Source organism: Arachis duranensis, chromosome 8 (genome assembly GCF_000817695.3).
Source record: "Arachis duranensis cultivar V14167 chromosome 8, aradu.V14167.gnm2.J7QH, whole genome shotgun sequence".
In the NCBI taxonomy this organism is placed as follows: Eukaryota; Viridiplantae; Streptophyta; class Magnoliopsida; order Fabales; family Fabaceae; genus Arachis; species Arachis duranensis.
In genome coordinates this window covers 37,494,257-37,509,861 of record NC_029779.3, presented here as the reverse complement: position 1 = coordinate 37,509,861, position 15,605 = coordinate 37,494,257, and the positions used below count along the sequence as shown (strand labels likewise).

The window sequence follows — 15,605 nt, the reverse complement described above, 5'->3', positions numbered from 1 at the left end:
TCAAGGATTAATTCGTTAAGAATGGCGGATTTTGATTTTCTCTTCGTTGTTAATTAAGTGTCCATTTTTAAATATTCATTATAAAATTTTATTCAGATTGAGAAATTAATTAGAATAAAAATTAATTCACAATATTATTTTTACTACTAATAATTACTCCGTTTAATTACTTGTGTTGTAAAATAAATAAAATAAATATAAAATAAAAATATAAATAGAGGATTCTCGTATTAATATTAATTAATATTAATATCTCAATATAATAGAAATAATTCATTTATATATTTACTAATTATATATTGTAGCGTATAAAGAGAGCATAGTGTTTTTATATATATTGTTTTTGTGTATATAGTCTGAGACTTAACTTTTTATTTATAGCCGTACTAAGTTTTTTATTTTTAATTTTTATTAATGTAATTAATTTAAAAATTTAAGTATTCTCTTTCTTGAGAAAATGAGCTGCCCAAATATTAATAGGCATTCACATTCATCCTTATCACAACACTCTCCTTTAGATGTCCATTTAGAATTATGTTTCGTTAAAACCTTACGGAAGAAAAATTCATTAAAAAAAAATTTAGTGAAGGAAAAAGAGTGCAATATCTTTTATGATGAGGACTACCTCGTTAAAAACTTTGTCAAGAAAAATCTAATAACGATAAAAATCTGACCAAATTAAAAAGAGTACAGTCTCCCGCTCTTGTCGACATTATTTAATATATTGAAATCGGCGCATTTCAATCTGATGTACCACTTTTTTAAAGGATGATTTTAGAAGTGACTTTGTAAATAAATCTGCTAGATTATCGCTTGAGCGAATCTGTTGGACATCAATTGTTCCTTGATTTTGAAGATCATGAGTGAAGAATAACTTGGGAGAAATATACTTTGTTCTATCACCTTTGATGTATTGACCCTTAAGTTGAGCAATACATGCTGTATTATCTTCAAACAGAACAATTGGAGCTATTTTTCTATCAGTCGGTCTACAAGATGATAGAATATATTAGATTAAACTTCTGAGCCAAAAGCATCGCAACTTGCTTCATGTATCGCTAAGCATGGTTAGAGGATGTTGTTGCTATCGTCTGTTTTGTGGACCTCCATGACATAATTGTATCACCATATATGAATAGGTATCTTGTTTGAGATCTTCTTTTGTGTAGATCCGACAAGTATTCTGCATCTGTATAACCAACTAATTGTGACTTTGATTCATATGGATAAAACAGTTCTATATCAACTGTTCCATGAAGATATCGAAAGATTTGTTTTTATTCCATTCTAATGTCTTCTGATTGGAAAGGAACTATACCTTGCTAGTAAATTTACAGCAAATGATATATTAGGTCGTGTATTATTAACAAGATACATTAGTGCTCCAATGACACTAAGATATGGTACTTCAGGATCAAGGATATCTTTATTTTCTTCTTTAGGATAAAATTGATCATTTTCCACATCCAAAGACCTTACGATGATTGGGGTATTTAATGGATGTGACTTATCCATATAAAATCTCTTCAAGATCTTTTCTGTGTATGTTGTTTGATGAATAAAGATCCCATTTTTTATATGCTCGATCTACAAGTCGAGATAAAATTTAGTCTTTCCAAGATCTTTTATCTCAAACTCTTCTTTTAGAGCTTTTATAATTGTTGGAATCTCTTCAAGGGTTCCAATAATATTTAAATCATCAACGTATACAACAATTATAATGAATCCAGATGCAGATTTCTTTATAAAAACACATAGGTAGATATCATCATTCTTAAACCTATTTTTGACTAGATACTTAGTAAGACGATTATACCATATTCGTCCAGATTGCTTTAAACCATATAAAGATCTTTGCAATTTGACTGAGTATAACCCCTGCGAATATTTACTTGATGATTTAGATATCTTTAGTCCTTCAAGAATTTTCATATAGATATCACGATCTAATGATATGTATAAATAAGTTGTCACCACATCCATTAGATGCATATGTAGTTTATGGTATGCGGATAAACTGACCAAATAACGCAATGTTATTACATCTAATACAGAAAAATATGTTTCTTTATAATCTAGACCGGGTCTTTGTCAAAAACTTTGTGCCACAACGAGCTGTGTAGCGTACAACTTCATTTTTCTCATTTCATTTTCTCACAAATACACATCTGTATCCAACAGGTTTTACATCTTCTAGTGTACAGACTATGGGTCCAAAGACTTCACACTTTGCAAGTGAGTCTAACTCAGTCTTCATAGCTTCTTTTCATTTTGGCCTATCATTCCTTTGTCGGCATTTTTTGACTGTTCTTATCTCAAGATCCTTACTTTCATGTATGATGTGTAATACCATATTATATTCAAATATTTCATTGATAATTGTTTTATTTTGGTTCTATTTTTCTCCTGTAAAGACATAATTTATCAAGATCTCATCATTTTTACAATTTTCACAATTTTTATAATTTTCAGGTACCTGAACGTCTTCTACCATCAAAACTATATCAGAATTTCAGACCATCAAAACTATATCAGAATTTCAGACACTTGCTGGTATCTTTTCTATGTCTTTATCTTTTTCAAAAGGGGTACCATTTGTCTTAGTAATATCAAATGTCTCTCTTCTTTTTCGAGAATTTTTATTTTTGGAACCAATTGGTCTACTACACTTCTGACATGTACTCATTTCAGTAGATATTTGTTCAACTGGAACATGTAACACCCTAACTACCAAAGCTCGCGCTTCCGGCTGCGCTACTCTGGTAGCTTGGACATTACGACGATACTTATACTATTTAATACTAAAATATGAGCCTGTTTAAAACTTTAAACCGCAATATCGCTCCCAAAAATACTTTTGCTATACAACGTACATCCATACAACTTATAGAAACTCATAAAGAGTACATCCATATATATATAAATAATATTACAAACATTATCCAATACAATTCCTATCTTTCTTACAGAATATAGTAAGATAAAGGCTATGGTACAAAAATAATAATCTAAAGCAATACAGAGCATCTCAACAACAATTAAATAAAATCTTCGTGACTTCTGCGCCCATATCCTGAAAGGGGAAAAATGCAGGGGGTGAGAACATCATCTTCGAAAGGGTTCTCAGTAGAGGGTTTTTGGGAATTACTGTAATAGGATACGTGAAGATAACCGCACCAGTGATTAATAACCGTCTTATGCCTCTTTTTCAAAAACAACGGTTTACAATAAAAGTAAAATCGGAAATCTTTTCTAAAAGAGGAACCATTCAATTCTCAAAAACTCAAAAGCCTTTCAAAAGGTTTAACATACTGAGCCAAAATAGCCTTCATATATTTTTCCAAACCAGAAACACCAAACCGAAACCAACCATCGATCCATCTCAATTCAACCACGGCCCTAGACCCAAACAATCCAATCCAACAACCAATCACCACAAACCAACAGAGTCCCATATGCAAACACAGATAGGAAGTTCACGCACAAACAAACAATTATTGCAAGTAGGACAATTAGCAATTAATCACATAGGCAAATCAAGTATAATATGCACACCCAAACAATGTCACATAGATGCATATGATGCATGCCTGTCCCTAGTGGCTGATGATATCATCTGTCGGTTATATAGCCAACCCGACAAGTCCTGGTAACTAACCATTGGACTGTCCCTCTGTCGTGTCTCTCCAACTAGAGTTATACTCAATATAAACTTGATCATAATCATGATCCATATCCATCACCTTCACTGGTGAATATTTATGGGGGTGAGCTCATCCGGGGCTTTCACAGTGCCCGGCCACCCTAACGACATAGGGTCAAAAGAGCTTCGAGTCTCAACCTGGAGCACGTGGTGGCTAGCCACTGCTTCCTCCCAGGAAAACTCTTATCTCCGATAGTGGAAGTACAAATCACAACTTATCAATATCTCAGCATAAATGCTTTCATTCTCAGTCATGGATCAACATCCATCTCAGCCATCCGGCTCATGATTCAATTTAGAACCAGCCAATATTCATATCATACATAGCCATTTCGGCTCACGGTTCAATCCAGAACCAGCCAATATTCATAATCATACACAGGCATTCCGGCTCACAACAAAGCAGCACTTCCACCATTCAACATCATCAAATTCATAAAATTGGCATTTAAGCCATAAATCACTTTTTCTCAAATCATTTCACTTTGAAATCAAGTTTCAACTCTTTTCAGCCTTGACTTTAAAGATCTCATTTCTCAAATCATCTCAGGCTCATAAGCCACTTTTACTCAAAGGAGTTCCCTTTCTAAAACAAAGCCGCTCTCGGCATTTGGAAACATTCAAAATCATCCATCCCACAATGAGATTTTATAACAAAGTTTCTCGGCATAGTCCCAAGTCTTTAGGGGAGGATATTATAACTCATTTTGCCAAATTCACTTAAAATCATTAAACACCCTGGTTTTCCTGATTTGAGTAATAAAATAGGATCTAAGCCAATCCGAATCACGTAATCAATTACTCTTCTCAAAGCCATTTCCTTTACTTAAACAAAATCGGTTTCAATTCCATAATTAAATCTGAAGCGTTTCAAATTGTTAAGAGAATCATTTTTGTTGTTTTAACTAGAGTTCAAAGGATACTCTGAATCCTTTTTAAAACGTCAAAATAGTGAGGTTCATCAATCGAAATCCAAGTCCTTTTAAAATCACGAAAATCCTTCCAAGGGACAATTTTTATGCTAATAGAGAAAAACATAAACCCGTTTTACCTTTTAAAACAGCCGCAAGGCAAAATTCTCTTTCGAATGACTTGTACCCAAGAACATACTATTCTTCTTGGAAAATAAGGGGAAATCATGATTCTTTTTCAACAATTCTTTTAAAGCGTAGCTTCGTCACTTTCATAATTGTTCTAAGTAAAGATAATAAAAGAAGCCCTAAATTTACAATCCTCGAAATAAATAGGAAAGGCATTAAACTCAAATTTTCAAATAACATTTCAAATAAAGACTCGAATTTTATAGAAATTTCGACAGCATTTCCCCTAAAACTTGGACTTTGCCACCCGGTTCAGGTCCCAACTAAACCGTTTCTCATTCCTTTTCAACAGCTCAAAACCAGAAATAAATTCAAAAGCAAGCTAAATCCAACAGTCGCCTCAGTGGCATATCTCAAGGAAACCATTTCAAAATCAAATCAATATCGACTGATTTAACTCATTTCCAAAGCTTTAAAGAAGCGGCTCAGTAACAAATCGTTTGTCCAAAACCAAGTCAATTTAAGTAAACCAGCTGAATTCAAAAGTGCATTCGATTTTTCACATCATCAAAATAATTAACTCAATTCAAATCAATCCTCAACGGATTAAACTCATATTTCAAATATTTAAAGAATCAACTTCAAAACATTACATTTCACAAAGCCGCACAACAATTCAACCAAACCAACATCCATAATCATTCAAGTCAATCAAATAATACATAAGGCAATTACAATCACCAAATACACAATATCTCACATCAGTATCCATATGTAATAATTCCAATACATAAAACATAGTTTTTGGAAAGCGCCCCTACCTCAAAACGTAATTCCATAGCCCAAAAGTCTCACAGAGTCCTCTCCGCCTCAACCCAAAACCAACTGCAGCCAGCAACTCGGCTCCACTTGCATTCTCAACAATCTCAACAACTCTAATCGCAATACATAACAATCAGGACTCAACCCCACGTTACCAAAACTCATATTCATTAACCAAGCACAACAAGGTGCTAACGCGAGGCTTTCAAAATAGAGATACTCACTAAATTAACGAAACAAAACAGCCGCAACTCCAAATTGACTCGGCAGCGACTCCGTTAATAAATTCTGAATAACGGCGGCGGCCCAAATTTCTGATAATAGCAGCTGTACAACCACGCAGTGTCAATACTCTTTCCGAAATCCAAAAAAGGACAGAAACCGCAAATTCAAACCCTTACCGGCATACTTTTTCGGGGACGGCAGAAGTAGCCAGAAGCTCCGGCGATGGTTTCTAAAGTCACAGAACCGCTCCTGGCGGTCGGAATCACAGAGATGCAGCTCCCTTCTCCGGCAGCGACACCTGCGGCGGCCTGAACCCCTTTTTGCCGGCGGCGGTTTGGGCCTACCATCAACAGCAGCAGCGAGCTCAGATGGTGGCAGCGGAGTCCGGGTCAGATTCCAGAACCCAGAAGTGGGAGCAGATTTGGCGGCGGGAGGAGGCACGAACGACGGCGGCGCTCAAGAGCTCCGGCGAGGACGCATTCTGCCTCATCGCTCCTCTTCCTCTCGCGTGCAGTGGAAGCATCTTCGGCCAGGGTTTGGTGGTGGCGACACCCTCGGCCGCGGTGACACGCGTCGACAATGGCAGCTCGGCGGCGGTGGGAAGGAGCGGTGAGTCCCTCTCCGTGCGACGCCGAATCCACGCTTTCTCTCTCTCTCGATCTCACGCTCTCCTCTGGTCGCGATGAGAATGAGTAGCAACTGACGGCGAGGCCGGCGCAAATCTCCTTCCTCTCCTCCTCTTTTCATCCGCAACTCAGCTTCTCTCTCTGGTCCGTTTCTTTTGTTTCCTTCTCCTACTGTTGTTGCACATTGAATTGGAGAAAGGGGAGAAGGTGTGTTACTTGCTGCTGGGTGAGGAAAGCTATGCGTGTGTGTCTGTTTGGGAAGGAGGGGTTGCAACTGCTGAGGGGAGAAGAAAGATGGCGGCTGCTGGGTATAGGATTAGGGTTTCATTTTTGAAACTTAGGGTTAGGGGCATTTTAGTAATTTCACTTAAAAATAGGTATAACGTAGTAATTAGAAATAAATTATAATTCAACAATAATAGTGTATAAAAATATACTATTTGCTCATCAATTTCACACTTTATTTTCAATAAAATGTCCAAATCCAAAATTTAGAAATAATATAATTAATTTCTCTATTTTCCAAAATAGCAATATCAATATATTAAAATATTGATTATTTAGTCCATATTATATAAAATCCTTATCATTTCATAACTATCAACTTTAAAATTTTAATATAGAAAATAACCAATAATTATAAAATTGGATAAAAATCTTAACTCGTCTCAAATTCAATAAATCAAAACTTGCCTTAATTATCTTTAATAAAATTATTTCCGAAATTAAGGCTATAAATAACAATATGATTTGATACTTGATCATAATAAGACTTTTCAAAGGTTCTGGGTCTTACCGAACATCAATTCAAATTAGGACATTTTTAACTGGTGTATAGGATTTAGTATTAGTATCAAAAATGCATCAGAACATTCATTTGCTATTATTTGCAAATATATAATCTTTTGAACTTCTAGTTCATATTACATTAACCATGGGTCTATATGCATTAACGATAATACATTCCAATTAAGTTCTTTTTTCAAGTGGCTTATTCTGTCTCCCCAATGTTAAAAATATTAATTCATTAAAATGACAATCTGTAAATCGAGCTTTAAACACATCTCCTATTTATATCTCAAGATACCTTACTATAGAGGGATAATCATATCTAACATATATCCCCAATTTTCTTTGGAGTCCCATTTTGGTGCGATAAGGCGGAGCAACTGGAACATATACCGCATACCCAAATATTCTCAAATAGAAAATATTTAGCTGTTGGCCAAAAGCCAATTGTAGAAGAGAGAATTGGTGATAACTTGTTGGCCTTAAGCGAATAAGTGTTGCAGTATGTAAAATGGCATGCCCCTAAGCAGAAGTTGGGAGATTTGTTTTTATAAGTAAGGGTCTAGCAATCAATTGGAGCTATTTAATAAGTGATTCTACTAACCCATTTTGTGTATGAACATGAGCTACTGGATGTTCAACACTTATACCATTAGCCATACAATGAGCATCAAAGGCTTGGGAAGTGAATTTATAAGCACTATCAAAGCGATTTGTTTTGATTGAATTTTTTGAAAAATATTCTTTTAATCGAATAATTTGAGCAAGTAATCTCACGAACGCCAGGTTGCGAGAAGACAGCACACATGGGACCATCTCGAAGATGCATCTAATAGGGGCATAAAATATCTAAAAGATTCACATGGTAGATGAATAGGTCTACATTTATTGCCTTGAATCCTTTCTAGAAACTCAGGAGACTCAAATCTAATCTTTACTCGAGATGACTTTAAAATTAGCTTTTCCTGAGAACATGCAGCACAACAAAATTCACTAGATTTAAGAATCTTCTGATTTTTTTTAGTGAATGTCCATGAAATTTTTCAATAATTTTACACATCATGGTTGTTCTAGAATGACCCAATCAATTATGCCAAATTATGAATTCATTTGGGATGGTAAACTTCTGGTTTACAATGGCATGTAATTCGATCGCACTAATTTTAGTATAATATAATCCAGATGAAAGTGATGGTAACTTTTATGATATAACCTTTATATTTGAATCATGAGTTGTGATATAAAAGTACTCATAATTTTCCTCGTTCATTGTTTCAATATGATATATATTTCGACGAATATCTTTAAAATCCAACAAGTTTCTTAGAGAGTTAGTAGACAATAGTGCATTATTTATTATGAGTTTTATTCCTTCAGGAAAAAAAATTATAACTCTTTCGGAGCCTTCTATCACATTACCTGAGTCAATAATGGTATTAACATATTCTTCTTTTGGTACAAAATGAGTAAAATATATATTACTTTCGAGAGAATGGTATGTGAACTTGCACTATCTGCAAAGCAAATATCTTTATTATATGTCCTTGCATTTTCTTCAAAGACAAATAATAATAAAATGAGTAAAAGTACATGCATAGTAAAATTGTATTCCTGATTAAAATTTTTTTAAGAAGTACTGTATATAGTATTATATACTAAAAATTTTATTATTATTATTATTATTGTTATTATTATAAAATTTGACACATTTAATAATCATAAACATTAATATTTTATTAAACATTATTTATATATATCATACTTGAAATTCAAATACATAAGAAATAAAACTTAACAAAAAGTTTCTTATATTATTTATTTACATAAGTACTTAACAAATTCAAATATTAAGCTTTTCCATTATTGATTAAATGATCAATATTTCCTTCAAGATCCTCAAAAAGATAAGATACTTTATAATGAGTGGTGTAATTTTCATCAACATTCCTTGAAACAAAATTTGTCTCCTTTCTTTTATCATTCTTTTCCAAAAATTCTTGATAAAGATTAACTAAGTGCCTTGGGTGCGACAGGTACGTGACCAATAGCCCTTTCCACTACAACAAAAATGTTTATCCTCTGTTGGTTTATTTTGCGTATTATTTCTTTCTTTATCCCACTTCTGATGAGATCTTGTGAAAATAATTTTTCTTTCTTCCGTAACTTTTCTTATTACCAAAACCTTGTCATTTACCTCTTCTAGAATTATGATTTGCCACATTTACTTCAAAAAATGGGGCGGTACCAGTTGGACGCCCTTCATGATTTCTTAAAAGCAATTCATTGTTACATTCAGCAATAAGAAGGCAAAAAATTAGCTCATAATATTTTTTAAATTCTTTTTCTCGATACTGCTGCTGCAGGAGCACATTCGAGGCATGGAAGGTAGAGAAAGTTTTTTCTAACATGTCATTATCAGTTATCTTGTCCCCACATAATTTCATTTATGAGGTAATTTGAAACATTGTTGAATTTTATTCATTTATGAATTTAAAATCATGTAGACGCAAGTCAGTCATATTGGGCTTGAAAAAGCATCACTATCTTTTAATAATTATACCTTTTTTCAAGATTCTTTCACAGATCTGCTAGATCTTTTAGTGTGAGATATTTATTTTTTAATTCTTTGTCAAGATGGCTATGAAGGAAGATCATGGCTTTGTCTTTATCCTTATGTGATGCTTTATTTTCAACCTTAATGGTATCTTCAAGATTTATTGAATCAAGATGAATTTCGACATCTAATATCTATGATAAGTAGTTATTTTCAGATATATCAAGAGAATTAAATTCAAGATGAGAAAATTTTGACATAATAAAAATTTATTATCTGACTCTTCCTAAATTTTGACAGAATCTCGTACTGATAACCTGTTGTAAAATAAATAAATAAATAAAAAGAAATAAATATAAATAAAGAAGTATAAATAGAGGACCCTCATATTAATATTCACCAATATTAATATCTCAACATAATAGAGATGATTCATATATATTGACTAATTATATATTGCGGCGTATAAAGAGATATTTTATATATTTTTTTGTTGTGTATATAGTGTGAGGCTTAACCTCTTATTTATAATTGTACTAAGTTTCTCATTTTTAATCTTTATTAATGTAATCCATTTGAAAACTTAAGCATTCTCCTTCTTGAGAAATTGAGTCATCCAAATATTAATGGATATCCACATCCATCTTTATCGCAACAATTTTATCCATATATACTTTGCATTGTTTATTATTAAGGGGTAACAACAATTGAGATAGAGTAAATAATTGGAAGTATGAGAGTGTTCTCATTCACTGATGCAGAAAATAAAACTAGAGAAGAAGACTTGAGACACGAAAGTGAAACAGAAACTCATACATTGTGATTGTAGCATTTGTACTGGGTAATGGAGTAATACAACATATATAGTAAAATTACCTATAGTGTAACAACAATCAAAACCAATAGAGAGTAACTAATTCACTTATATTCACTCATAACCCCCTCAAACTTAGAAGTGAGTTGAAGAACCATTCTAAGCTTGTCTCGATATTTGTAAAATAGAGGTGATGAGAGGAATTTGGTGAAAATATTCCCAATCTGATCTATAGAGGGTATATGGAGGACATAGAGTTGCTTTTGATTCACCATCTCTCTTAGGCAGTGAAGGTCAATTTTCATGTGTTTGCACCTAGTATGAAGGACCGGGTTAGCAGCTAATGAGCAAGCACTTTGATTATCACAGTAAATAGTAGGTGCCATTGGTTGTGGAATTCGAAGCTCCTTTAAAAGATGCTATATAGACACTAGTTCTGACTGAGATGCTGCCATGCTCCTATACTCTGCCTCTGTGCTCTTGCGACTAACTTTGGCTTATTTATTGCTTCTCCATGATACCAAATTGCTTCCTAAGTATACACAATAGCCAGTAATTGATTTTTTGCCCTCCAAATCCCCTGCCCCGCCTGCATCTGCGAATGCAAATAATCTCAAGTTAGCACATTTTTGAAATTTAATGCCTGCTGATAATGTACCTGTAATATATCTGAGGATGCGTTTGACAGCTTTTCAGTTCTCTATTGTTGGAGAGTGCATGTATTGAGAGACTTTGTTCATAGAGAATGCAAGATCTGGTCTTGAAATAGTCAAATACTAAAGTGATCCAACAATCTCTCTATACAATTTTGGATCTTCAAAATGCTCAGCACCGTTTAATGTAAGCTCTAAGGCTGAGACCATAGGAGTAGGCATTGAATTTGCAGTGTCTGTTTTGGCTTTTTGTAACATATCTCAAGCATATTTTTGTTGAGAAACTAGAATAGATCCATCTGTTAAATAAGAGAATTCTAACCCAAGAAAATAACTGAGTTTTCTAATATCTTTAAGCAGAAATATTTTATTAAGATCAGAGATAAGTTTGTCTATTTCACCAGTATCACTTTCAGTGACAACAATGTCATCTACATAGGCTAAGAGAAAGGTGGTAGATGTACTAGTGTGTTTAACAAACAATGAAATATTACTTTTGGTTCTGGTGAAACCAAATTGTAATAACATAGCAATCAATGTATTAAACCAAGTTCTTAGAGCTTACTTCAATCCATAAATTGCTTTATTCAACTTACAAACCTGTGATGCATTTTTAAATTGATAACCTGCTGATGCAAACATGTATACCTCTTCTTTAAGAATACCATTTAGAAAGGCATTATCAAAATCAAATTGCCTTAGTGTCCATCCACGTGATAGAGCTATAGTAATTACAATCCTCACAGTATTAGGTTTCACAACTGGACTGTATACTTGGCTGTAATCTATGCCTTTAACTTGCAGAAAATCCTTCGCAGCTAACCTGATTTTGTACCTAATGATGTTGCCTAACGGATCTCTTTTTATAGCAAATACCCATTTAGAATCAATAACAGTTTTATGCTTTAGTGGTTCAACTAAATCCTAGGTGTTACATTTTACTAAAGCCTAAATTTCAGCATCCATTTCATTTTTTTAGTTTAAACACTGAAAAGCTTGTATAACATTCTTTGGGATATTGTTAATCAAATCATAAGGTTCTACTGAAGTTATAGCTAATGCTTAAGCTCTATTGTTTCTGATTTTTGATCTTGTGAGCATATTGTGAGTATTAGAAGATGTAGTAGAACTAGTGTTTGTAGTATTTTCAAAAGGTAGACAGATTTCAAGGCCTGAAATTGGGATGGAAGGATTTTGATTGAGGCTAGTACTAGAAGAGGTATGCTCAGTAATTTGAGTGTCAAGGCAAGTAGTCGATGAGGGAGAATCTAAGATATGTAGAGGAGGTAGAGTTTAGGGAGGGTTAGAAGTCTTGGGTGAAATGTTGAATGTAAAAGTTGGCAGATCTTTCACTGTATCCTGGTTCACTACTATATTTTTATTATAAAATAGAAAATTGTAAGAAAATTCAGTTTCATCAAATATCACATGTCTCGAATAGAGAATTTTTCAGCTTTAATCATGCACTTATAATCCTTGTAGTTACTATCATAGTCAAGAAATAAGCACTTTTTTTATTTGAATGCAAAGTTTACTTTGTTAAAAGATCTTAAATAAGGAAAGCAAGCACATCCAAATATTTTAAAGTCCTTATAATCTGGTAATTTTTCAAATAAAGTTTCAAAAGGTGATTTATTTTCTAATGTAGAATTTTGTAATCTATTGATGATATATACTGCCGATGTAAAGGAGTCTTTCCAAAATAATATTGGTAATGCAGCAATAGCCAAAAGTGACAATCCTACTTCAGTAAAATGCCTAGGTCTTCTCTTTACACTACCTTGTTGTTGATGTGTATAGGGGCATGAGATTCTATGCATAATACCATGTTCAGTTAAAAATTGAGTGAAGGAGTGTGACATGAATTTCATACCTCTATCAATTTGCAAAGCCTTAATCTTTAATTCTGTTTGAGTTTTCATAAACACTTTATAATTTTTCAATACTTGTAGTGACTGAGATTTATGAATTAGTAAGAAAACAGTTATGTATTTTGTATGAGCATCCACAAATGAGATGTAGTATCTATATCTATTTCTAGACATTATAGAGGTAGGCCCCAAATATCAACAAAAACAAGGTCTAATGGGGCTTTATAGATTGATTCAGATTTTGCAAAAGGCAACTGATGCATTTTTTTCATAGCACAATATTCACATATTTAAACAAAATTAGAATCAAATTGAGCAGAAACTCCCCATGTTTTTAAGATAGAAAGTACAGTTTTTATTAAACTGTGACCCAGGCGTTTATACCAAAGGTCAAGGGTTACATTTTTGTCGCTTTGAGCTACAAATGCTTTCTTAATAGAAGAATTTGTAATACTATGCTTACAAGAAACAGAATTACTCAAAGAACTATGCATTGAGGACTTATTAGGCACAGGAACAAACAAATTTTTAAAAGAGTATATGCCATTTCTAGCTTTGCTTTGGAGAAAAATTCTTGAGAGTCTTGATCAGGTACAATACAATCATAAGGCCAAAATTCAAAATAGACATGGTTATCTAAGGCAAATTGAGATACACTTAATAAATTCTGTGTGATTTCAAAGACATGAAGTAATTTGTTTAAAAGAAACTTGATTTCACCGTCCTTATCACAAAGAATTGAAGTTCCTTGAGATAAAATTTTCATACTTTGGCCATTACCTACAAACAAGTGATCAGAATCTGGAATTGAAGAGTTGGAATTCAGCAAGTTGAGTGAATCTGGTGTGACATGGTGACTTGCTCCTGAATTTGGGTACCATACAGATTCTTGATAATTCTAAGGATTTGAGAAATAAGCTCTTGGTTGATGAAACTATGATGATGGTGGTGGTGGTTGTGTGTTAGAGTAAGGGAATGTGGATTGTGGTGATTGTGAGCTATTTCCATAAGCTTGAAAGTTAGGATCGACTCTATGAAAGCAAGTTTGAACCACATGGCCTTGGTGACCACAAAGTTGACACTGAGGTCGATTACTTTGATTAGAAAAATAACCTCTTCTTCCAAATCTTTCCCCTCTTCCTCTTCAAATAAAAAAGCCTTTCTGAGATTGAATGGTATACGGTGATGATGCTTGTGCTAGATTTGCCATGGGGATGCCACCTTGTGGTTTTTTGTATCTTTTTAACATATCATTATAAGCTTTGAGGAAAAACTCAACTTCAGGCACATTGTAGGTTGATAATTTTGACGTTATAGAAGTAAGAAAGACGGTATACTCCTCAGGTAAACCATCAAGAATTGCCGAGATATGGTCATCTTGTTGAATCTGATATCCAATGGATTGTAAAAAGTCAACAAGATCTTGGATTTTTCAGAGATAATCTGGTATCAATCCAGTTTTTCTTACTTATTTCAGTTGAGCTTTTAAGATTTAAATTCTTGTGACAGAGGTCTCAGCAAAATAGACATTAAGTGCATTCCAAATTTCATAAAATTGATGGCGCTGAAGGATCTTGTTCTTGACGGACTTTGTGGCTGATGCAAGAACCCAAGTTGATAAAGTAAGATCATCTAACCTCCATTGTTTGAAGGCTTCAGTTTCTGTTTTAGTCTTCTTGGCAGCATCTTCGTATTGTTGTGGAATTTTGGTTTGGTACAAGTGATCTTCAAGACTTAAATTCTGAATTGTAAGCAAAGCTTGATGTCTCCATGTATTATCGTTGTTGTGATCCAACTTCTCAAGAATTGGGGAGATCGATCTCTTGGTTGAAGATTCTGATAGAGTAATTGACATTATGGAACACCAAATTAAAGAAATCAAGAAAGGAAAAAAAAGGGAAAGAACAGAGACAAGAGAAAAAAAATTAGGGCAAAAATTGGGGTGAAATTAGGGCAAAATTTGAAAGAAAATGAAAGAGAAATCAGAATTTGAAAAGAAGCAGGATCTCAGACTCTAGATACCATAACAACAATTGAGATAGAGTAAAGAATTGGAAGCATGAGAGTGTTCTCATTCACTGACGCAGAAAATAGAATTAGAGAAGAAGACTTGAGACACGGAAGTGAAACTGAAACTCATACATTGTGATTGTAGTACCTGTAATGGGTAATGGAGTAATGCAACATATATAGTGAAATTACCTATAGTGTAACAACAATAATAACTAATAGAGACTAACTAATTCACTTATATTCACTCACAAGGGTATGAGTGAAAAGAAAAAAATTATATTGATTTGCTAAGTAGATAAATATTACCAAGGTTCTGAAAATCGAACAAATTATTGAACTGTTCTAGTCACTGATTTTTTAATTTATTGATTCAACTGGTCTAACCGTAGTTCAACTAAAAAAATCGTTTAATAATAAAATCATAAATAAATTATAAATAAACATCCTAAAATATTTTTTAAATTTAAAATCTTACATAAAATATCACCAATTAAA

General features: G+C 33.3%; 1 protein-coding gene across 1 annotated transcript in view; it reads right to left on the bottom strand.

The window, feature by feature from the left end:
* Positions 1–14,952, bottom strand: part of LOC107462539 (COP1-interacting protein 7) — a 23,569-nt gene extending 8,617 nt beyond the window's left edge. Inside the window, exons 1-3 of the mRNA XM_016081139.3 lie at positions 14,605–14,952; positions 14,279–14,484; positions 11,827–12,085 (exon numbers count right to left, since the gene is read on the bottom strand). Of these exons, the coding sequence (XP_015936625.2) occupies positions 11,827–12,085; positions 14,279–14,484; positions 14,605–14,952 (813 nt within the window). The remainder of the gene's footprint in view (positions 1–11,826; positions 12,086–14,278; positions 14,485–14,604) is intronic.
* Between the last annotated feature and the right edge of the window lie 653 nt (positions 14,953–15,605).